Source organism: Eurosta solidaginis, chromosome 1, assembly GCF_040869045.1.
Source record: "Eurosta solidaginis isolate ZX-2024a chromosome 1, ASM4086904v1, whole genome shotgun sequence".
In the NCBI taxonomy this organism is placed as follows: Eukaryota; Metazoa; Arthropoda; class Insecta; order Diptera; family Tephritidae; genus Eurosta; species Eurosta solidaginis.
In genome coordinates, this window is record NC_090319.1 from 296756621 (window position 1) to 296782606 (window position 25986).

At 37.5% G+C, this 25986-nt stretch overlaps 2 protein-coding genes across 5 annotated transcripts in view; both read right to left on the bottom strand.

The window, feature by feature from the left end:
* The window catches only part of Gycbeta100B (guanylate cyclase soluble subunit beta-1-like), a 522131-nt gene extending 508192 nt beyond the window's left edge, over window positions 1-13939 (bottom strand). For both annotated transcript variants that reach the window (XM_067761157.1, XM_067761156.1), the window contains exon 1: window positions 13841-13939. The gene's annotated coding sequence lies outside the window, so the exon portion shown is untranslated. The remainder of the gene's footprint in view (window positions 1-13840) is intronic.
* Window positions 13940-14215: 276 nt separating this feature from the next.
* Window positions 14216-25986, bottom strand: part of LOC137243647 (major royal jelly protein 1-like) — a 54530-nt gene continuing 42759 nt past the window's right edge. For all 3 annotated transcript variants that reach the window (XM_067771558.1, XM_067771566.1, XM_067771574.1), the window contains exons 2-6: window positions 23329-23768; window positions 23008-23232; window positions 22833-22947; window positions 21029-21215; window positions 14216-15093 (exon numbers count right to left, since the gene is read on the bottom strand). In XM_067771558.1, the coding sequence (XP_067627659.1) occupies window positions 14451-15093; window positions 21029-21215; window positions 22833-22947; window positions 23008-23232; window positions 23329-23655 (1497 nt within the window). In that variant the 5' untranslated portion in view covers window positions 23656-23768 and the 3' untranslated portion in view covers window positions 14216-14450. The remainder of the gene's footprint in view (window positions 15094-21028; window positions 21216-22832; window positions 22948-23007; window positions 23233-23328; window positions 23769-25986) is intronic.

Sequence of the window (25986 nt, forward strand, 5' to 3'; positions counted from 1 at the left end):
CCGCTCCTCTGGGGTATCTGAGAGATGATGGTGGGGACTGGTCGATGAGTAGCGTGGAGTCCCTAAGGCTTTTACTGGACAATCATTTTCCCGATGTCCCAGTTTCGCAGGGATCTTCGCCTGCATGGTCGGCGGTCGTTTGCCATGCAGAAATGCCTGCCATTCCAATACGGGAAAGTCAAGTAACCTGGGTTATAGGGTCGTTCAAGCCCTATAAGTCTCCGGGCCCGGATGGAATCATTCCTGCGCAACTTCAAAGGTCTTTGGGGATTTCCTGCCGCTGGTTGGCCATCACCTGTACTAACTGCCTCAGGCTTAACTATGTCCCGAAGTCTTGGCACACGGTTATGGTTATTTTCATTCCGAAGGCCGGCAGAAGCTGTCATGTATCACCTAAGGATTTCAGGCCAATCAGTCTCTCGTCGTTTCTTCTTAAGACGTTTGGGCGGCTGATTGACCTGTACCTACGGGAAAGGATACCTCGGGGGTTACTGTCGGCTTCACAGCATGCGTACTGCAAGGGCAGATCGACGGAAACGGCTCTCCACTCGATTGTAAAGCAAATAGAGGGGTCCCTAGAACACAAAGAGTATGCTCTGGGTGCCTTTCTAGACATCGAGGGAGCTTTTAACAATGTCTTACCGGGAGCAATCGAAAGAGCTCTGGTGGGTTTGGAGTCGAGGCGGCTCTGGTTGAATTTATTAGCAAACTTCTATGCGGCAGAATTGTCGCAGTGGAGTGGGGAGGGCCATAATTAAGAGGAAGGTGTGCAGGGGAACGCCACAGGGGGGTGTCCTATCTCCACTCCTCTGGGTTGTGGTAGTCAACGAGCTTCTTGTGGAGCTGGAAGCCAATGGTTGTCGGGTGGTTGCCTATGCAGATGACCTCGCTATCCTAGTCAGAGGCAAATTTCTGGCACCCTGCGCGATGTTCTGCAGGGCTACCTGGATACTGTGGCTAGGTGGGCTGAATCATGTGGATTGGCGGTCGACCCGGGAAAACCGGAATTGGTCCTTTTCACAAGGAGATATAAGATGCCCGATTTCAGAACTCCCTCGATTGGAGGGGTACCGTTGGTAATTTCTGATAGGGTTAAATATTTGGGGATTGTTTTGGATAAGAAACTGTCCTTGGGACCCAATGTGGAAGATCGGGCCAGGAAGGCCGCCATTGCCTTGCACTGCTGCAGAGGAGCTATCGCAAAGAGATGGGGACTCTCGCCAAGAATAGTACACTGGCTTTATGAGATGGTGGTCAAACCGATTCTGCTATATGGGATGCTGGTCTGGTGGAAAGCACTGGACACGGCGAGTACCTCAAAAATGTTAGTGTCAATGCAACGGACGGCGCTGATCGGTATCAGTGGCGCTCTCAGAACAACACCTACCTTGGCACTGAACGTCATGCTGAATATATACCCAGTAGATATTGCGGGAAGGGCGGCCGCGGTAAGGTCGTTGGTCAGGCTTCGTGATATGGGATATAGACTTTCTGACCACGGACACTCTAGCCATCTTACCAGTTTCGACTTTATCCCGGACAGAACGGACTACTGTATGCCGATAACTGCTCATACAACCTTCACCCCAGTTATTCCAGAGAGAGAGAATTGGGGAAGAGGAATTATCTGGGGCATGGGACCGGTTAACTTTTCACGGATGGGTCAAAGATGGATGGAAAGGTTGGCGGGGGGTCTTTTGCCAAGAGCTAAATTTAAGCCGCAAGTTTAAGTTGGCTGATCACTGCAGTGTATTCCAAGCGGAAATTGCTGCGATTAAGGATGCGGTGGATGGAATGCTATCCAGTGCTACCACGGTTAGGGAATTTAACATCTACTCTGATAGCCAAGCGGCTATCAAGGCCTTGAGCTCAACTACAGTGCGATCGAGGGTGGTCTGGGAGTGCCTTACCTCGCTTGCGATTGCATCGAACCGTATGAAGATGGCAGTAGGGATTTCGGGATCCCGCTGGCCACCTGTGGATTGCTCCTCCATAGCTGGGCCTCGAATCAGCTCAGCAGACGTTGGGCGGATACAACGTCTTGCAGGGTAGCAAGATCTTTCTGGCCAAAAGTGGATGGCAGGAGGTTTGCTGAAATAATTGGGTTCACTAAGGCTCACCTATCAATGATCATTGGGGTTTTGACAGGGCACTGTCCCATGGGTATCCATGCGGTACATCTCAATATAGTGGAAACTCCATCCTGCTGCAGCTGTATGGAGGATGATGAGGTGGAATCACCAAATCACTTTATGCTTGATTGTCCAGCTTTTGCCAGAACTAGGCGAAAGTACTTCGGTCGCGACTCACTTGGATCTCCCGAGGATATATCCAAAGTTGAGATCGGTATCATTCGGAGCTTTATCGTTGCTACCCAACGATTCTCTAAGTAGCTAGATCAAAGTCACCGTTATTTTTGTTGTATGTGGTATCACAACGGACCTTCGTGTTGTCCAAGTGAGCTATCCTTATCAGGGCAGCTCCCACCTAACCTATCCTAGTTTATCCTAAACTTCCTTCAGGACCACTGTGTATTAGGATGATATTTGTATGAAAAAATGATTGAAAAACCTGTGTGGCCAAAGTTTGTCCGGTTATTGGCGCTGTCCGTTTATAAGGACTGTCCGTAATGAGGAATTTCACTGTACTTACTTACATACCTATATCTGATGGTGCGCTTTGGTTAAATTTTCATGACATAAACAGGCAACATTAATGTGCAAATCTAAATACAAACAAATACAAAATGTTACAAATGCATTACATTGTTGTTGCATATTTTTGTGTGCACAATTTATACTTGAATTAGTAGCATCGTGTACATACATATGTACGTAAACATGCAATAATACATATGTACACATTTACTTATTGCACCTAACATTACCACAGCAATGCTTTGTCTCCGGTGCCCATTGAAAAGTTTCATGCACAGCGGCAGTTTTGAGAGCTACATAAGTAAATGCTTACATATAAACATACTTAAAGTCCATCCATTGCAGCTAGATATACATGTATGTAGCTATCCTACAGTCAAACCAACCAGTTCTATACTTAAAAGGATAATAGTTGGCCAAAAATCCCAACTAGTTACATTTCTGTCTTTTTTCCATATTAGGTAAGGTTGAACTGACCGGTTAATGAAGACCTCACATAGGCTGACTGTGTCCATAGTGTTACCAGCGGTTTTTTGACGACCAAACGGAAGAACCCCAATCAGGTGCCAGGACTTATGTTTAGAATAACTCGTCTTCTTGGCAAATACTGGAAGTTTTCTAAGACTTAGCTTAATTGCTGCCTCGAGATCTGGTAACTCTGTCGCCCCTTATAACTGGAGCCTTTACCTGGCCAGAGCAGGACATGAACACAGAACTTGATCACCCATTTCTTCCGGCGGCTCGCACTTCCTACACCTGCTGGTACTGGCGGGACCTAACTTATAAGCATGTAACGTCAGAAGGCAGCGTCCAGTTAGTATGCCCGTCGTGAGCCTTAAGTCTTCTCTCTTAAGAGATATGAGCTACTTTATGAGTCTAATATCGAAGGCTTTGCACATTATCTTTGTAATTTTGCAGCCTCGTGCTTTTCTCCACGCCCTTTCTGCCTGATGAATCATATGTCGATCCTGTCTTCTTTTAAATTCTCCCAAATGGATTGAAACATCTATTGTCGTTTCAGTGAGTGTTGCAAACTCCTTTGCCAACTCATCGGCCTGTTCTATCCCTTTATGACCGGGAGCCCAGTATAGATGTATGGCCCGGCCTGAGCGAAGTTTTTCCAACGCTTCTTTTCATTCCAGAATACTGTGAGAATTTTACCTTCAATATTTCTGCTGCTTTTTCACGGCTATAATTTCTGCTCGAAACACTGCAGTAATCTGACAGTCTGTAGAATCTACTTTTTTTTGGATCGACGCAGCAAACAGGCGACCCGACCCCCTCCCTTAATTTTGGGATCATCCGTATACACATATATAATATTTTCTGCCTTTCCTGTACCCTGGCACAAACCCTCCGGTACAAACCCTGCGGCTCAATTGTGGCCCTGAGTTCCATTTCGAGGCTCAGGCACGGAACCATATATTCCGTTTGCCCCACATTAGATGGCGCTATACTGCTATGGCCATGTGTCCTACACAAAAGCTACCCAGAGGCCTTAAGCCTTGTCGCAGTTGCTAACACGATGTGCTCGCCTTTAGGCCTGCAGGTGGGACGTGTAGAATGGAATTCAATGCTGCTGTTGGGGTAGTTTTTAGGGCTTCCGTTATGTTAATCATCTTTTTTAAATGGTTTTATTTAGCTTGAGTTGACAGGCTGCACGGCCGCATGCACGGCCGTTGTGAACGAATCTTGTAATTGAAATTTAAGTAACTTCCCGATAAGCTACAAGCTTGAAACATGGAATATAGTTCAGAACCCGATGACAATGCAATAATAAGAAAAAAATCGCCGCTAGGTAGCGCAAGGATCGAGATATTCGCAAAATTCGCATTTGTGGTCCGATTTGGCTCATATTTGGAACACATAATACATGCAAGAATAGAATCGCCGCTAGGTGGCGCATGGATCGAGATATTCACAAAAATCGTATTTGTGGTCCGATTTGGCTCATATTTGGAACACATAATACATGCAAGAATAGAAATCGACCTGTAAAAAAAACGCCGCTAGGTGGCGCATGGATCGACATATTCGCAAAATTCGCATTTGTGGTCCGATTTGGGTCATATTTGGAACACATAATACATGCAAGAATAGAATCGCCGCTAGGTGGCGCATGGATCGACATATTCACAAAAATCGTATTTGTGGTCCGATTTGGCTCATATTTGGAACACATAATACATACAAGAATAGAAAGCGACCTATGATGCCCGATTTGGCTCATATTTGAGGCAAATATTGCATACAGTCCAGTAGAAGTGACATCAAAATATTCTGTAGTTGGAGGAGGGACAAGCATACGTGGCGCAGAGTCGAGTAAAATCTTTGGAAGGATTATGTATTGAGGACTTGGGTTGTAACCAATTGTCAGGAAAGAGTCCTTGTAATAATGAGTCACTAAATGAACTAAATAGAATGAGAAATAACAGGCAATTAAATAAAGACTAAATACTTGAAAATAATATGATTAAAAAAAATTTTTTAAGTTAAACGGTTTTATTGAAAACAATACTTACATGAAATAATAATAATACGAAAAGCTAGAAAATAATTAGTTAGGTCCTAGGTACTAGTCATCACACTCCTTATCAATCTAGGGCGTTGATCAGACAATTAAATAAAAGGGTTGGACGCATCATATTTCTATTAATAGTCATAAGTAAAATCAACTGAGCCTTAATCAGGTTATGCTACGCCTCACATTTTAAGAAATTTCACGCGTCCAGCGCTTTTATTTAATTGTCTGATCAACGCCCTAGATTGGTAAGGAGTGTGATTACCAGTACCTAGGACCTAACTAATAATTTTCTAGCTTTTCGTATTATTATTATTTCATGTAAGTATTGTTTTCAATAAAACCGTTTAACTTAAAAAATTTTTGTAAATTATTTTATTCATATTAGAAACTGGCATTTTTAACATGGCAATGTCCTACGGAGTATCAATTTCCAGTCTGAATGTATTTACCGATCACCCGGCTGAGCTGGTAGGTGCCGCTATCTCATAGTAGTGCTAACGATGATGTTTCCTTATCTCAGTGGGAGAGTCTAGATCAATCAGTTGTATGCTGGGATGCCCCACTTTGTGACAATTCAACAAAAACTCTCAGTTCATTTTCAATAAATTCCCTTAAGTTGAGCTCTTTTGCCTCACTACATAGGTGGTGCTCAGGGGTCATGAGAAGGCAGCCCATGGTAGCTCTGGTTGCAGTATTTTGGCATGCCTGCAGCCTTTTTCAGTGTGTGTCTTTTTAAGTCGTTTAACCAAACCGGCGACGCGTACTACATGAGCGGCCATTCAACTGCTTTATAAGTTGTGCCGCCAGCAAGCGGCTCGGAGTTTTTCTTATGTGTTTGATTGGATAAGATACAATCTCGAAGGCATGTGCTCTGAGCGTAAAAGTGCTATCGAGTGTTACACCTAATATCTTCGGTGACTAATAGTTGATAGTGTAACGCCATCGAAGTTAGTGTCCAATATATATGTCATCTGTTCCTTACACGTCGCAAACAGAGTGGCCGTGAACATGGTCCGATCACTCGAAGGGGAAAAAACAGAAAGACTGGGTAGATAAATTTTATTTAAAAACACGAATTCATCTATTGAGGGCCCAAGGCCATTCGTTCTGGTGGTGAAGGGAGCTTTGGTAAATATAAATTAAACCAGGGAAACAGCACCACTCTGCGGCATCCCTTGCTTAATTTTCTTAGATTTGGAGGTTTCGCTCCTAAATTGCGGTTCATCTTTTAAGACAAGAGGTGAACCTTCTACATATGTCTGGGAATAGTGCGCGGTGGTTGACTGGCTAACAAAACATTTGTTGTCTACTGGCAAAAGGAATGATATGGGTAGATACGAATCGCCATCGTTAGTGGGGTTTCCAGGTTTTGGTAGTGGGGTTTTCATTGCCATTCTTCAGTTATTTGGAATAACAAAGGATAAAACGACAAGTGGAAAACGTGCCGTGGGTAGCTGATGCCCTTTTGCCCATAAGGTTTTGGCTTTCCCGTCTGTGCCTAGTGATTAAGAAGGCTTGACCTTTCTAATGGCTTCTTTAATCTGTAGAAGTAACGGTGAGTTGTTGTGTGCTCGTGTTTGTGTTTATGTGCCCGTTGATTTGTATGACATCTAGCCGTGTATGCATTGGAAATTGCAGGCAGGAGGCGTTCGCGCATTTCATCGAGTCCGACATACATAATGCTAGTCAATGAAATATTTAAATATGACCCCACCAAATTCTAGTCAATGAATTATAATGTTTGCTGCATATTTAGCTTTTGACTGCAGGATATGAACTAAAGCAGGTGTATGTTGTTGTATACAGTGGCGAATTTAGGATTTCGTTATGGCATTAAGGGTTTTATTTGGCGTTTTTGGTAATGATGATGAAAAGTGATTTTTGAATAATTTGTATTGAAATACTTTCTGTAAGAAGAATTTTTCCTCCCACTAAGATAATAACAAAAGATTTAGGAACAGCGAACCAGTTTGACTTTCGTACTATTTGCTCTACTGTCGTCGGGGTGATACTGGTTAAAGACTTAGCATAAAGCCAATGCTGGTATGCTCTCGTTAGAGTAAGCCATCAAATATTGCCTCCAAGAGACACTTGGCTTAAAACATGAATTTAATACCATTAACTTGACTACCGTTATTACGATACCAAAATACTTAATGTTAGTTATTAAGGACTATATTTGATAAGCTTATGCCATTCAAACGTCCATATCTCTTCGCAAATATGTCTTTGATGTCACTTATGGCTGGGTATACATATGTATGTATACATAAGTGTGCACTTGAATATATGTTGTTGTTAAATGATGCAAACAATTGGCTTTACAATGTCGCCAAAGCTTAAAAACAAGTTTGTATATAAATTTTAATATTTGCGGCGTTTTGTATTATCCACTAGGCGGAGCTACAGCTAATTTTATGATCACGATTTTTACATATTTACATATGGATATGGTTTTACTAGCAGTTTACATCTGGAATATGATAATAATGCGAAATTTAATAATATGCGAACAAGTGATATTATGCTGATTAATGGCTTTTTGAACTATTTTGATAAAATAGTTAAATATTCACATAAAAAAGTTCTGATTGAAATTGAATGCGTCTAGATTAGGTTTATCAGATTTATATTTCAGAAATACGAGACATAATAATAATGAACCCAACGAATTAATACCCTCCAAATCCCGCCCAACCGCCACGAGGGCCACATGACGCATGGATTTTATTTCTGCCAAGTTGTTGATAGGCGGAGGTTTGTCAAGCGTCGAGATCTAAAACTGCTCAGCTACAGAATAAAAATCATCAGCTGAGTATTATACAGAACAGTTGGAAATTATAAATATAGTACATTGTTTAATAAGTGAACACTATTATTTTTTTATTTTTTTTTATTTTGTTACGAGTTAAGATAAGATGGGGCAGTTTTCTTTATAGTAAAAATCAAATGAATTTGAATGAGAGTTAAAATCATGACACAAACACCCAAAAAAGTTTATTTAATTCGAAATTAGTTCTACATTGCCTCAAGAGAAGAGGTTTGTAATGTCTTGACGCTCGTGATGGGTCATTTATGTTTACTTCGTTCAAAAGCAAGGGGCTAGAAATCAGTCCATTCAGCAGTTCAGTCATAAATAATATGCTTAGCATTTCGCTACGACTTGCGAGAGTTGGAAGATTGATAAGTTATAACCGACTTTATAAGGTGGAAGATTATACGCAGAGTCCCACTGAAAATGTCTTGAAGAGAAAAGTAGAAATTACTTTTTTTTCAGACTATTAATCAATATTCTAGTATCGGTCTAACCAATGTGGTAAAAAGGGCTTTCGTTACGTAAGGGTAATTAACCTTTTAGACCATCGCTTCACGAATGATAAGACATCTCTAGCCTTATTGACAGCAGTAAAAATATGAATATTGAAACTAAGTGTAGGATTCACTGTGACTCCCAAGTCAACAAAATAATTTACTGATACCAGACAAAAATTATTAATTACGTAAGAGGCTGCTGGAAAAAATCTCCAAGAGAGGCACATGAATTTACATTTATTGAGGTTCAGCAGCAGTGAATTCGCCTTGCGCTAAGCAACTAAGCAGTTTAAATCCGCCTGCAAAAAGGAACATTCTTCAATATGCGCATAGGACCTAAAAAGTTTAACATCATCATCATACATTAAAAGTTTGGAATATTTTATTGTGGTAGAGATATCATTAATAATAGCAAGAACAGAATTGGACCGAGATGACTGCCCTGTGGGATGCCAAAGGGAACACATATGCAAATTTTGACCAAAAATACGGAACTATTGTATATCAAAAATATCTGGCTTTGTTTACATACTAGACATATTTGGCAACGCTAGATTAGATACTCGGGGAATGTCCATGTTAAATGATATTCTACATAAGGTCCGGATGAGGTTAAGTGGTTAAAACATTAGGTTGTCAAAATCGTAACGTACAAGTAATTACGATTGCATTGCGGCACCTCCAATCCTTTGAAAAGACCAGCTACCACACGATTTTAATAAACTTCGTGTGAACAATTGGCGCCAGTTTACTTAGCGAAGAGACGACTGACCTGTCTTGTTGGACGGCCATAATCGTTAAAACGGTTAAGCTCTAATTAGGTAAGTAAGTAAGACCCATAGAAAATTATAGAGTGCATAACGGTTGCGGCAAGGGCAGCTTTCGTGGGTTATGTGAGTGCTGAAAAGTATGCGGTATCGTAGGGAGAAACATTTTTTTGAGTATCTTCGCAACTTTCATAAGGAGAGATATGGATCAAGTAGCTGGCCTCCACAGCTTTAGCAGCCTTACCTCTATTACATATTTTAGTTTGTAGGAATGACAAAGAATGGCAGTTACAGGACAAAAACATGTATTATATAAATCACTCCTTTTCCCAAAAGGTGTAGAAATATTGGCGTGGTCGTAACTGCCGATTTTTTTTATTTATTCGCCCATCTTATAAATCGCCATGTAACTTTGTCAACAGAGAGATACATAAAAAATTTGCAGAAATGGATCACGCATGTTTTGTCCATTGACCTCTGTTTACCAGCAAGAGTGCAGAGATTACAGTTCTTGAAACGAGTGTCCTATTTGAATTATTTGTGTTGCAAACGTTTTTTGAAAAAATTGTGTTATGTATTCTGAACTTCCTTTCTTGTGTGGCTTGGGTACTTATTTGTTACACAAGGTCACGTTACCTCTCACTTTAGCTGGGAAAGTTTGGATTTTTAACTTCGGATATGAATCGTGACGGGACCAAATCGATTATATTGCAAAACGCACGACGTTTAAGCATCTGTGGCATTGAGCATGGCTGTTGTAACAATAAATAGGAAAAACTTCAAATTCAAAAAAATGGGCGTGGCACCACCCGTTTTATGACTAAGCAATTTTCTATGTTTCCGGAGCCATAACTCGAAGAAAAATTAACATATCGTAATGAAATTGTGTACATATATTTTCCTTATAGCAGAAAATATTTCTAGTAAAAATTGTAGGGATCGGTCAAAGACCACGGCAACTTAGATATAAAACAAATTTAAAAGGGTCGTAGACTAGAACAATAAGCTATAATTTAGCAAAAAATAATTTCGAATCAATGATATTTCACTTGCCAAGTTTTCTTGTAAGAGGAAAAGGGGGCACATTTTTTTTAAATGGGCGGTGCCACGTGTTATGTAGAAAAGTAATTTATCTGAAATAAAATGTACAAATTAAGCTCACGCTGGTTATATAATTTTCAGCTACACCCGAACTTAGACACTTTTTACAAATTACCAACAAAAAAATTGTGAATATTACATAAAGGATAAGACGCTTCACAAATTTAGATGTTTTAATACAATAGGAAAGTAATAAATGACCTTATGAACTGACTAATTTTATTTTCTATACCATTGCGATGAGACTTCGTATGGTATCAAAGGGCGAGGGAGAAGTTTTCTAAACCGGAACACGGGTGTTTCTAGAATTAATTTGATATGACGATATAAATTTATCAGAAAACCCAAGCACAGATTTTTTGGCTTATAAATATTGCCTTTTCGTGCTATAAAATGATGACTTAAAATTGACAATCAAGGTGCGCCTAAATTCTCTTTCCAAGAACTGATAAAGTTCACTTTGCTTGACAAAATCTCATATGTGATATTGATGAGACTCACTTCCGACAGACATATGAATTTTATAAATACTTCACTACAGTCGTTTAATCAACTTAAATTCGAAGTTAGCCTCTCCCACTCAAGCCTTCTGATGGTCATTTTCTCACGTGAACTTTAAAACTTATCTGCTTTATAAACACAAATTTCCACAACATCAAAGTTAGCGTGATAAAACGGCGCCAAGTATTAAAATTTTTAATATCTTATCAAAAAATAAAAGAAAACAAGTAAAGGTGTCGAAGTTCGGGTGTAACCGAACATTATATACTAAGCGTGAGCTTCAATTGTACGTTTCGTTTCAGATAAATTGCTTTTCTATATAACAAAAAAAAATTTATAAATGTCTCCCCATTTTCTCTCACAACAAAACTTGATAAGTGAAATATCATTGCTTCAAAACTATTTTTTGCTAAGATGTAGCTTATTATTCTAGTCTACGACCCTTTCAAATTTGTTTTATATCCAAGTTGCCGTGGTCTTTAACCGATCCCGACCATTTTTACTAGAAATATTTTCTGATATAAGGATAATATTTGTACACAATTTCATTACGATATGTAAATTTTTCTTCGAGTAATGGCTCCCGAAACATACAAAATTGCTTAGTCATAAAAGGGGCCGTGCCACACTCATTTTCAAAAATTTTAGTGTTTTCAAATTTAGCGTTATAATTGAATTTAGAAAGTAAACTTCTATTGACACAAAGCTCTTTTTCGCTAAGATATAGCTTATTATTTTCGATTACGACCCTTTTGAAGATCTTTTATATAAGAGTGGGCGGCGTCTTTAACCGATCTCGTCCATCTTTCTAGAAACATTTCCTGCTTTAACGAAAATTTGTGTACCCAATTTTATTACGATCCTTTAATTTTTCTTCGAGTTATGGCTCCAGAAACATAGAAAATTGCTTAGTCATAAAAGGGGCGGTGCCACGCCCATTTTTATTAATTGAAGTTTTTCCACTTGGGAAATGAAATACCATTGATATAAAGCTCTTTTTTGCAAAGATGTAGCTTATTTTATCCGTCAACGCCCCTTTTAAACATCTTGTATATTAAAGTGGGCGTGGTCCCTAACCGATTTCGTTAATTTTTCTTCAAAGCATTCCTTATAGTAAGGGCAACCTCCCTGCCGAATTTTGTTATGAGAGGTTTAACGATTTTTTATTTATGATTAATAATATTTGTAAAATTGATTTTATCAGAAGTGGGCGGTGCCACGCCCATTTTTTTAAATTTCAACATTCTAGGTGTTTTATTTACTAAATAATTAGGGTTTTTGTGCTTTCCAAAATGTTACACATATAAAAGATGGACGTGGTTATCATCCGATTTCGGTCATTACTACATCAATACCAATCTATTCTGGGTCCAAATAAGCTCGTGTACCAAGTTTGGTGAAGATATCTCAATATTTACTCAAGTTATCTTGTTAAAGAACAGACGGAAGAACGAACGAACGGACATGGCACAATCAAAATTTTTTTTTAATACTGATGATTTTGATATATGGAAGTCTATATCTATCTTGATTCCTTTATACCTGTACAACCAACCGTTATCCACTCAAAGTTAATATACTCTGTGTACAAAGCTCGCTGAGTATAATAAAACTTTGATTTGAAAATATGATGTGAAAGCTGCAGGTGTATTTTTCAACGGAAGAATTTGAATTGTATGTACATATAGCAGCGAGCACGAACACAGAAGAGGTATTTTTTATAAAATTTCGTTAATTAAATTGTTTTTTTTTATTATTTTCAATTTTTTGTTTGTATATTGGCCTACTGATTTGTAAGATCGCGGGTTTGAATCGAGCTCAAGGCCTAACAATAATTATTTTATCATTATTATTGTTATGATAATTTTGTTTTTTCTTAATTGAAAAAATTATTAAATTAAAATAGAAGAAAGAAAAAATTTAGACAACTGCCAAAGCTCGTTGTATAGATCCATTTCGGGAGCTGCTAAATTCCTTCAACGGCAACGTTTAGGCGCCGCTGCTATAACCAACCAATCAGCCATCACAGCGGTTTTTTGTTTGTCTTCGTTATTCCTACATCTATTCTGGTTCTTTCCAATTGGTATTCACAATAAAATATGACACTATGGCATCATTGCCATAATAATAAAAAATCGACAGATTAAATGAAATTGAATCGACTTATTTAAGAAAAATGCAGGGCCCTATACCTAACCCAAAACACCAATACCACATATTTTTAATTTTCTACAAAACCAATACGAAAAATAAATTAAAATATTGTATAAGAGTTTAAAAATTAGTAGTAGGAGGACTTGTAAGAGGACTTGTCCGACAGTACTCAAGCGAACAAAAGAGATTTGGCCGATAGCGCCCGCGAGCGTACGAAGAAGATCTGTCCGACAGTACCCGTAGGGGTACAAGAAGAGAATCCGTCTGACACTACCCGTTTATGTATAAACAGGGACTAAAGTGTCTCCATAGGACATGCTCAAACAAAAGGGATAACTCCAATATGTATGAAAAGAATAAAACTGGCTATAATTCCATAATCCTTTGCAAATCATCCCGGATTTAGCCTAAGTAAATCGCATTTTTGCAGGGATGTAATTGTCCCTATACCGGTGAACGATTTGTGACTGCGAAATTCTTTTCATGTTGGGATTTCTAATTTACCTTCTTTTATATTCACTGTTTTCTTATACTTACTTGTTTGTAATACACTTGCTTAACTTGTTGCTAGAATTTTGTTAGCCTTAAATTCAAAATTTTGTTTTACATACATAGCAATTAACATTTACATAACAGCAATGCAAAGGAATTCAAGCACCAACACATACATAAATTAAACACAAGTTTAAGCATATAAACAGATTTGTATGCCCTGAAAAGGTTTGGCTATGGCGTATACGCAACGTGCACGCTCGCCCTACCTACAAAACCAGTTGTAGTTGTACACAAATTTATTAGCTATAGAATAGATAATATAACCGTACCGAAACGAATTTAATTTTGTTTTCTTCGCAAATTTTCACTTTTCATACAAAAGGTATATGTTTTTTTTTAGTTTAGCTATACATTTTTTTTTTAATCCGTACGCGGTTTGCCGTTTACAAGGTAATTCGCACATCAAAGAGCCGTCAACGACTAAAGATTTACTATGAAACTTTCGCAATATATACAAAACTAAAAGCTTGCAAAAATAGCAGGATACTCAGCAGCTGATAAAAGTCAAGCTTTTTTTTGGGAGAAGGATATTAGCTTTGAAAAGCCATGCGCAGTTGCTCTTAAATACAATTCGAAAGAGAAAAAAGTTGAAAACTGCAAAGTTCAGGATATGTAAGTTAACAAGAATTAACTACAGATGTCGCTTAAGTTAAAAAAGTATTTTCGGTTTTTATTTACATACAATTTGGAAAATTTTCACAGCACTAAACAAATTTCAAAACAAAATCAAACTAATATTATTACTGTTATACAGCAGATTTTTTACAAAAAATATTTACATTTATACAAAAGAATCTGAATTCCTCTCCTGTAAAAACTTACAACCTTTCATGGCTCATAAAACAAACAAAATTAGTTCAAACCATGTCTCAATTGATATTAATATCCCGCCTGCTCGAGTGGATATTCGTTTACAATATGTGGCGTTTGACTACCCACAAAAGTGTGTAAATTATTTTTTAAACCGTTATGCTGATAAATTTTATGACTTCTTTCCAAAGTGTAGATATGGCTGGGTAATGGCACTGATCGTTCATCGACATTCGTATAATCGCTATCATTGTAAGCATTCACGCGTTGTCCGTTCGTGCTCGTATACAAATCGCCTCTGATATTTTCCGATGATGTGAATAATGCTCGCGCTTGCACAGCATTTTTATGAGGGAACTTGAAACGCATTAAACGGAAATTGATTTCTTGTCGATTAACTTTTTCTAAAGTGAAACGATTGAACTTTGAGGATACCGCATATACGTAGCCTTGCTCCCATGGTGAATCACTAATATCACATACAAATTGCAACACTTCTACATCATAGAATAACAATGCCTGTTGATTTGTTTTTGGATGCCATGATACAATTGCGGTTTCGGTAAGTGGACTGAATAGAAGGCTACCATCTTGTGGCGCTAGGTAAAGTGGTAAACCTTGCGAGGATTTTTTGCCTAAGAAGCGTATGGGTAAAATGTCGTGCAAGCGCCGTGGTCCAGCTCGTAGACCTTTTTTGTTTATGGAGAAGATGCTAGGAAAGTGAAAAAAGAAAAAACAAATAAATATTCATAAATAAGTTGCATATATGAAATTTATGTCAAATTACTAAAAATGTATCAAATATTTAATATTAGCCGTGTTTTTTTTTTTACACGCGTATACGATTCGTTTGCGCGTGAAAAAAACACCTATTCTCGCTTAGATAATGCTTAGGAGACCCATCTAGCGGCAATGGTTAAACAACTAGCTACAGCACAGGGTGTGCCGAAAAGCGGAGACAGAACCCTCTGTTGTATTTCTGTGTATAACATATAGCGGAATCAGTTGTGATAAATAGTGGACGCGCACAGAATACATAGAATTTGTGCAGAGCGTGAAAGATAGACACATATTTCAGTTACATCTGAGTATAATGCGTATTGAAATTTAGTAGTACTAACTTTATGCGTAGCAATTTCAGAGGTGTATTTAAAGTTTGCCACTTAGCAGTCCATATAAAGTTTAAGCGTAAACGTATTTTGATGTGAAAAAAACACAGCTATTTTTCCTGACTAGCTCCACCATATATACCAAATTAAATTTAATGCAGTGCAGTCTAGGAGCGCAACTTCAAACCGTGAAAGAATGCACCAGCAGTGCCACAGGTTGGTACCTTTTGCTCAACTTTTAGATATCGCAGCTTCCTTTTCCACCAGAAAGAGTAACAGTTGTGTCCTACGCTGACAACTGCATGATAATGGAAACAGGTCCCGCCCCATCCGTCGATAAGCGTAGCTATAAAATTAGCGACTATCTCCCTAGCCTTTGCAGTTTTTTTACCAGACGTATTTATAACGTAGACATGGCAAATGTCAACCATATTGGATATTCACGTCAATTACGCCTCAATATCTTACATTCAAAAATACTGGATTTAGCGTGAAAAGGCCCTCAAGCACATCCATAAATATGCACAAATACAAATAAATGGAACTCGCAGTTGGAAAAAGCGATCTCCCATCTATATACTGTAATAGATTAAATTCGTGCTTATTCAGAATCAACCCCTATATATATATATATATATGTGCCGATTATAACGTGTCACCACTTGGCACCAACCATCTTTTCAAATGCGATGTGGAACCAAAATCTGTTGAATCTGCAAGCTTCCTCGGACTCCTGCTAGATGATGTTAGTGACAATTTTTTAGTGGTCGCACCTATTAGATAGGGCGAGCCGATATTTATAGAAAACTTAACTACTTGTCATCAAAACATGTTTTTTTATCCAAAAGTTATCGATTTTTTATCAAATATAAACGACTTGGAATCGAAAAGTTATCGAACTGTTACGAATATGTCATCGAGGTGTTATCGATTTTTAACGACATCCCATCCATTTGTAACAAAATGAATACCGATAAAACTTGAATATATGTTATATTAAATCGATGATAAAACTGAAACCCGTCTATAAGAAGACGTTAAGATGCTAGTAAAAATCCGATAACTCATCTAGCAGGTTTTTCAATTATAAGAAAAGTTTTCTAAGCGGGCTCGCCCCTCGGTAGTGTTTGACAAGCGCTTCGGGTGTATTTCTGCCATGAGAAGCTCTCAGTGAAAACTCATCTGCCTTGAAGATGCCGTTCGGAGTCGGCATAAAAACGTGTAGGTCCCGTCCGGCCAATTTGTAGTGAAAATCAAGAGGAGCACGACGCAAATTGGAAGAGAAGCTCGGCCTTAGATCTCTTCGGAGGTTATCGCGCCTTACATTTATTTATTTATAACTCAGAATTAACAAGACGATATCAAAACGATAACGCGATAAAAATAATTCGATATATATATATTCGATAATAAGCCGATAATAAAACAAGAAATGAAGGCTAAGTTCGGGTGTAACCGAATATTACATACTCAGCTGCCAATTACAGCTTGTAAAACTTTTAAATTACCTTCTTTTAAAAGTGGGCCGGTCCATGCGTCTGGGTCATAAGGTCAACCCACCTACCAAGTTTCATCGCTTTATCCGTCTTTGGTAATTAATTATCGCACTTTTTTGGTTTTTCGAAATTTTCGATATCGAAAATTGGGCGTGATTATAGTCCGATTTCGTTCATTTTAAATAGCGACCTGAGATGAGTGGCCAGGAACTTACATTCCAAATTAAATTATGAAGCCTCAAGTTATCGTGTTTACGAACAGACCGACGGACGGACATGGATAAATGAATTTCTTTTTTCGCCCAGATCATTTTGATATATAAAAGTCTATATCTATCTCGATTAGTTTATGCCTTTACGGTTTACTGTTATGCGAACAAAATTAAGATAATGTTACGAATATTAGCAACAATAAGGGGTACTGCCGTCTCTAAGCCGATGCTAAGCAGCGCCTTGTATGCGCATCTATAAATTAATCATTATGTATCTACATAAACGAATCAATCATTATGTCTACACATATGTACGTACACGCAGCGGAGAAGCAACGCACAAACACATGCAGATATCTTATCTGAGATATCCAATTATAATTGTGGAAGTGTCGCTCACAAACACACGCGCATATGAGAGCTATACACGTGCATCTGTAGTTATAATTATAACAATAACCAACTAGTAGATTCTTGAACAGAAGCACCTAGAATATGCAACGAGGAAATCAAAGAGTATAAAAGGCAGCAATAGTAGAGGCGCTACAATCAGTTTCGATTAAGCTCGCTATCTGTCGAGCAATAATATAGTTATTTATTGTGAAGTACTTGAATAGAGGCCATTTTGCATTATTAAATATTGAAGTTATTTATTCAACAGTTTAATGAAAGTTGCAAATAAGAGGATTTGCAGTAACATCGTTACAATTGGTGTCAGAAGAGGAATTATTGAATAAATTCCGAAGACTAAGAATACAACATGGACATGGCAAAGTTGAGTGAATTAACGATCCAGCAACTGAGGGAGGAGTTGGAAGTCCATGGATTGGCTACTTTTGGCGATAAAGCCCAGCTACAAAAACGACTAAGTGTAGCTTTGGTATTTGAAAGAATCATCTATGCTGAAGATTATATCTTTCATTATGATAGAGACAAAACAACAACAAGAATGGAAGAAAAAAACGAAACACCGCAGACAGTGACGACCAAAATATATGTACAAACATCGACAACGGCATCTCAGCTGGAGTCACAGGAGACACGCATTTCAGAAATGGCGTCGCAAATGTCATCTCAATTGGAAGAACAGAAGACATATATGTCATCTCAACTGGAAGCGCAAGAGACACGTATATCTGGAATGTCGACAAAAATTTCGGAACAGGTATCATCGCAGCTCTTTGCGAAACTGGAAGAGCAGGATGCAATAATTTTACAACTCGAGGACAAAATTGATGCCGAGATAAAAGCGTTGAAAGGTCTTATGCGACAGTTACAACTAAATCGCCCAGCTGTTCCAGCGAGCAATCCGAGGGTGAAAATTTCATGTTTTGACGGCTTTGTTATTTTGATGTATTCAAGCTTCAAATTGAAAAGACGTCAGCAGTGACCAACTGGAATGCTGAAGATAAAGTTGCTGCTCTATTCGTAGCATTGAAGGGGCCAGCAGCCGAAATCCTACAGACGATTCCCGAAGGAGAGCGGAACAACTATGAAGCATTGATGGCCGCTGTCGAGAGACGTTATGGAAGCGAGCATAGAAAACAGATATACCAAATTGATTTGCAAAGCCGTTACCAAAAAGCAACTGAGACATTACAGGACTTTACTTCGGATGTTGAAAGATTGGCTCATCTTGCAAATGCGGACGCACCCGTGGAATACACTGCAAGGGTAAAGATTCAGAGCTTTATTAACGGCATACGAGACATCGAAATGAAGCAAGCCACATACGCGAAACCAAAGCCAACATTTGCTGAAATGGTATCCCATGCACTGGCCCAGGAAACAGCGTCACTTTTGAGTAAGCCCGCATACAAAGCTCATCGCGTGGAAGTGGAAAGGCCAGATTGGGTAGACACAATTTTGGAAGCACTGAAGGGATTACAACAAAACAATACCGGAGTTATGAAATGTTTCAAGTGCGGTAACTAAAATCACATAGCACGTCATTGCAGCACCGGTCATGGTAGTTCCAACTTGGCTGGTCGTAAACGCAAAGCTGGAGAAGATAAACAAGAGCGAGTCAAATGTAAAGATCGAGAACTTGCCCCAGCTATTGAATGTCGTGTGATACCTATCCCGCAAACTGTAAGGAAATCGAGCAGTATTACCGCCAAAGGAAATGTGGGTGGAAAGGAGCGTGTACTGACTGCAGATACGGGCGCATCTCATTCCTCGATCCGATCTGATTTGGTCAAGAGGAGAGTAAAGCCATTGCTGAAGCAAGGTTGCGTACGGTCACTGGCGAGTATAACCAAGTTCGGGGAGAAGTGATCTGTGAAGTCTTAATTGGCAAGGTCATGGCTTTACACAAATTCGTTGTGGCGGAGATTGTTGATGAAGTTATATAGGGATTGGATTTCTTGGTTGACAATGACATTAAGATTGATATGCAGAGAAGGGTGATGCGTTATGAGAACCAGAATATACCACTTAGCTTCGGTTTGGAGAAAGGGTTCAGCAGTAATCGAGTACTGGTGGAGAATACCCGATAAAGACCACGAAAGTCAAAGGTAAAGGTTGGTGGATCGAATGGGTGAAATAAAGCGAAATAAAAAGTACCTGCGAGAGAAACACTGGCATTGACGAAACCTAATGGACACACTAAAACTACTGAAAGAATTTTCCAGAAAGAATGTAAGGGTGGTTTCAAGCCAGCGCGCACTTCTGCTGGGAAAAGTCGGAACGATACAGAGTATGTGAAGCCAATCCGTCAAGAGCAAGCTCTACAAAGTAGTTCATTGGACAAAAAACAAAGTGCGAGGGAACGATCAAGGATAATGAGTAGTAAGATGAAACGCAGGTACGATGAGAACAATAATTCGGAAGGTTTCTTTGAGGAAGATTTGATACTGCTATACAACCCTCACCGGCGGAAAGGTGTTCCATCCAAATTTCGGTGTAATTGGGAAGGCCAGTACAAAGTTGTGAAGAAAATCAGTGACACCATCTACCGCACACAAACCATTGGGAAATCACGGAGTAGAAGATTGGTACATTTGGAGATGCTAGCGGCGTTTAGATCGGGAGATTTATCTGATCGGGTGGAGGGAAGTGTTACGAATATTAGCAACACTAAGGGGTACTGGCATCTCTAACCCGATGCTAAGCAGCGCTTTGTATGCACATCCATAAATCAATCAATATGTATCTACGTAAACGAATCAATCATTATGTCTACACATATGCACGTACACGCAGCGGAGAGGCAACGCACAAACACGTGCAGATATCTTATCTGAGATATCCAATTATAATTGTGGAAATGTCGCTCACAAACACACGCGCATATGAGAGCTATACACGTGCATCTGTAGTTATAATTATAACAATAACCAACTAGTAGATTCTAGAACAGAAGCGCTTAGAAGATGCAACGAGGAAATCAAAGAGTATAAAAGGCAGCAATAGTAGAGGCGCTACAATCAGTTTCGATTAAGCACGCTATCTGTCGATCAATAGTAGAGTTATTTATTGTGAAGTACTTGAATAAAAGCCATTTTGCATTATTAAATATTGGAGTTATTTATTCAACAGTTTAGTGATTCGAACTTAGTAGATGGTTGCAAATAAGAGGATTTGCAGTAAATTCGTTACAATATTCTGTGAGATCTGCTCAACTGATTATAACAATTACTTGTCGGTATCTGTTCTTAGTTACAAGAAGCCTGCAAAACTCTTCTCAAAACACGCGAACCTACATATTTGTTTTCAGTAAAATTACTCCTATTGTGATTAAATTTCAGCCCCTGTGCGAGTTAATTTAAAAACAACAAAACTTTTCACATCCAACATCAGAAGTTCAAAGAATAAAAAATCGTTCTTACCGATCAGAAGCTAATGGCTGAAAGTATAAATCACCGCTGACTGTATCGAAAGCCAATCCAATAATACCATCCATTATGAAAAATTTATCATCTAGAATTTGCACTAAGCCCAAATCTGGATCGGGCCACATAGCTGGATGCACTAAACGCCAAACCATGTCACGTGTTCCATCGTAAACGATAATGGCTATTTAGAAATAATTAAAAATTAGGAGAATATATTTTAATCAATGGTACTTTTTCATTATTATTATAATAATAATAATAATTAAAAGAATTTTAATAATAAAAATAATGTAAATATTTTAAATCAATGTATGAAATTTTGGAAATAGGTCGTCTCGGAGAATGATGAGCGTATTGCGATGCAACTAAAAAAAACATATATTTAGTTCTACAGAGTTAGCTATATATATACATTATACGAAAATTGGCGCATCCATTTGCAAAATATTTAAGAATGAAATTTCAAAACTTTTCGCACTTGACACTGCTATAAACGAACGAAAATTCAAATCCTATCCCTTCGTGTCTTCTGCTAACGAACTGGTTTGTCGTATGTCTGGTTTAGTTCACCTATGTATGGTGGGCCTTACGCCAGTGCAATTAGGTACAAGTAAAATACAAGAAGTTTTATATGTATATATTTTTTTTTAATTCGTCTACTGTACATTTTTTGTATTACGACTGAATCTTTTTTTGTGCGTTGCTAGAAAAAAATATCACTTTCTAAAAAAAATCCCACTTTGAGTAGACTTGTTTGCCGAATTCCAGAAAGTAACTGACTTTAACTTTCCTGTTCATGAATAATTTTTCTTCTTAGTTCGCATGGCTGGGTACACGGGTACCACAAGGCAGTTCATACGTGAGAACTACGAGTGGTACCTGGGCATCCCAGCCATGAGAACTAGTAATAAAAACTAATTTATTAAAAAAATCATCTTTATGAAATCATATTTGAAAAAGTTGTCTCTCCTTTTTGTAGAAAACTTATTCCCATGCGATGCCACAAAATTTTAACTCGTTTCTATTTGTAGATTATTTAAAAATGGCTTTTGAATAAGCAAAAGTTACGCGGGTACCCATCTATGCACAGGACGGTTAAGCTAGTTACAAAAAGTTAGCTATTACCACCCTTGTAGAGTCACGTAGTGCTGCCATGGCGACCACGTAAGAAATGATTTTAAATTGCCCAATTATAAAACCGAATCGAAACAAAATAATGCTTCAACACACCACCTTAATCTATTAAAAATTGTGACAGAAACTTACTTAAGAGCCGGTTGTATGATTACACCAAATCTAGGCCGATTAAATGATATAGTTTTTGAGATTTAAATGAATTAGTGATACACGTGTCATAATTAAAAATTTTAATTTAAAATTTTTGATAAAGTACATATTGTTAATAAATGCAATCATATTTTTAAGTTTTTGAACTAATTAAATAAATAAATAAATAATTGAGAAATAAAAAAAGCAAACCGAAATACTTCTTAGCTTTTCCCAAAAAAAATAAGTAGATCATAGTGTACACTGGTTTAAAGGAAGTCAATTTGTAGTTAGTTCGTAGTTAGCTTTTTTTCTGAAGGGTAGATGCATATATACTTATTCACTTAAAGAGCAATCTTCCTATAAAAAAATAGTGCGATTTTAGCTTTTGATTTTTTGGTTTTTTTTTAAATCATTATGGTTTACTGAAATAATTCACACTCCTTTGTCAAGGAGCACTTACCATGGAGACAAATCTTCAAACCTTAAAATTTTAACTAATACTCCTAGCTTAATTCTCAACAAGTATTACCAGGTTTAACTGTATCTGCAATATAAACAAATACATCGTCGCATGTGCCCGATTTTGATGTAGTTTCATCAATTATTAAATTTACTAAAATCGATTGATTACGTAAGACATCCTTCTGCAAAATAAAATTTAGTTAATAAAGCAACATTTTCACGTTTAAAAATATTACACTTACAGGTAGATCTATGCGTTTAACCACTTGATCTGTATTCAAATCGAATACCAATATTTTAGGTTGACAAGTCTGTTCAGAGTCTTCAAATGTGCGTGAAACTCCAGCATCCAAAACCCATAAACGATTACACGAATCTATGCGCATGCGATATACAGAAACCAAATACAGATCGCTGCAACTAAAATTTGTCAGACCGCTTACAGTGTACGACCAATTGGGATAGGCCTAATTGGCAAAAAATACAACAAAATAAAATTTTATCCATTTAATTGTCAAAATATAACAAATTTTTATTGTTGATTATTTTATTTTTCTTTTTACTTCCAGTGCTGGTGATTCGTTGTAGTCAGACTTTGACACATAGCTAAGTGTTGTTGGTACGCCAGCGAAAAGCTTAGGTGTGGCAATAAAAATGCGATCGTAGGCGACTGTCATACTCGTTGGCACGACATTCATTGGATTGAAGTAATTTAGATCAGAGACTGGTGCATGTGACGGAAAACGAAATGGGAATAACTTCCATTGCTTGACAATCTCTAAATTGGAGCGTACGGCTAACGATAGTGCCGGCGTAACGATGCTCAATAAAAAATTGCAAGCAATCAGCAACAAAGTTGCTGAGATGCCAACATTAAATGCTCGACACATATTGAATATGCGCTAGTTGATCGGTGTTGCTGTGATTGATTGTTTGGCGCCTTTTAAGTTGGTTAACAAATATTAGGTTTTTTAGTATCAAAAATGTGTGGCACGTAGCAATGCTGCAAAAATATTAAAAAAACGATTAAAGGTTTAATTATTTGATATAATAGTTTACGTTTAACTTTTTTAGTAGCTTTAGGTGTTATTTTGTATGTAATTAGTATTTGTGTTTCTTGCAGAATATAAGTAAAATTCCCAAATATACATCAGTGAAGAAAACATAAGCAGTGAACATTTTACTCACATTTCGTCAAGAATATTATTTTCTTTTTATTATAGTTATTTTAAGAAAATGCTTATATGATTTTTGTTTATTGAAACTAAACAAACAAATGTCGAAACATTTTGGAAAATATTCCGAAACGCGAGAGAATTCAAAGAAATTTTGGAACTTTTAAATTAAAGAATTTGTTTGCGTATGAGGGTATTCTAGATTTTAACCATGGCTAATTTATGTGGTTGGCTCATCTCATCAGCTGATTTTATTATTTTCATTGCATAATCGATGGAATTGTCAAAAGGAAATAAAGAATGCAAAACGTAAACAAAGGTTACAAACACAACCAAAAAGCTGTTGTTCTTGAAGTCTGTTTCGAAAATTAAATAAATTCATTTTCAAACTTAATATATTTACAAATTAAAATTTGTAATATAAAAAAAGAACAGGTCCAAGTGTGTGATATGTGGAGATCCAAGCTCCTAAAGACCTTAAACGCTTCGATTTTTTCCGAAATATTTATTAAAAGAGCTTTCATATTTCACCCTGTTGCGAAATGGTGTAACGTAGAGAAAATGGCTCATTGTAGTCACTGGAAACGCGGCAAAGAGTTCTCATGGAAGCACTGTTGCTGGGATATTTTTTGTCGTCTGATACTTAACTTATAGCTCTATTTCTTTTAATACCTGGAACGTAAAGAAGGTTTGCTTTATATACCTCTGGGTTTTGTAAAACATTCTCTACATCCTTGTCGCTAAAGTTATGGTACATCATCTTTTGCAGTTGTCCGACTATTTGCGTGGGGCGATAGGGAGCCTGGAATGCCTGACCTAACATTTAAGCTAAAAAGGAATATATATTGAAAGTTGGTAATAATCTTCATCTTATTGAGTCTTAATGTTTGGCCGACTTCTTTGATGACTCGTGATTCTGATTGCTGCACCCATTTCATTTGTGATGGCCTCGGCCTGATTCCTTTAATGTAATAAACTAAATTGTAGAACATATATTAAATTCTATTGCTTTTAATGATCGGGATAAGGGCAGTGTGGTTCTTAAATTTTCAGAGAATATTACCAAGCTTATGAGAAACTCGGACAATTTTATTGATTGCAGCAACGAAACTGGAGATCATTTCATGAGTTAACCGGGGATTGCCCGTATCGCTTTAAATGTATGAAAACATTTATTTCAAGCAATATTTAATTTTATAATTTATTTAATAATTTGGGAAAAATTTAAACAACGTGACATCATGACGGACAAGCTGTTTCGATTATACCTTGTAAATCTCTTTAAAGGTTTTTCCTCCCGGGAGTGGGAGTCGAACCCGCCCAGATCTTTTCCTTGATTTTTATTGTGTTTCAATCAATTGGTGTCCTTCGGCAGAGAAGAGATTGCATTTTTCCTCCGCAGAGTTCAAGCTATTTATTAATTTGCTGTCCAATTTGTATGCGGTATGGATAGCAATCGATTAGCCATTAATTCTATGAAGTTTTCGCTGATATAATTTGCAATGACATCAATTCATGTTTTTCATGAAAAGTTATTGTTCTAATCACGATTTTTTGTTTACGAATTCAATATCTCAAAATCCAGTCGACTACAATCTTGCAATGCTTGACATAACAATTGACGTCGCTATTACATTTGCCTAATACCAATATACAGATTCTGACAATTTGAACAGACATATTTTGTTGCTGTACATAAGAGCCAACCATATATATTTGAACAATGATTTAAACCCAGCGAGCATTTTCTTCATATGCCCCAAAACTGAAACATTCATCAAAAAAAAAAAGTAAAAAAAAAAAAAAATTGTCACAAATCAATATGAATTTTGGGAGACCTATACCCATTAGAATAATTTTTACTGAGGTACAAAACTGCATACTACAGGAATTTCCTAATAAACATTTCGAGATTTCTTGACATTTTCTCGAATTTTTGAATTTGTTCGAAAATATTGTCGAAATTGGTTGCTATTATGATTCAATCACAAGAGGTTTGCTCGGCTGACAAATATTTTGACACGTGCAGCCATTTTGCTCCCATAT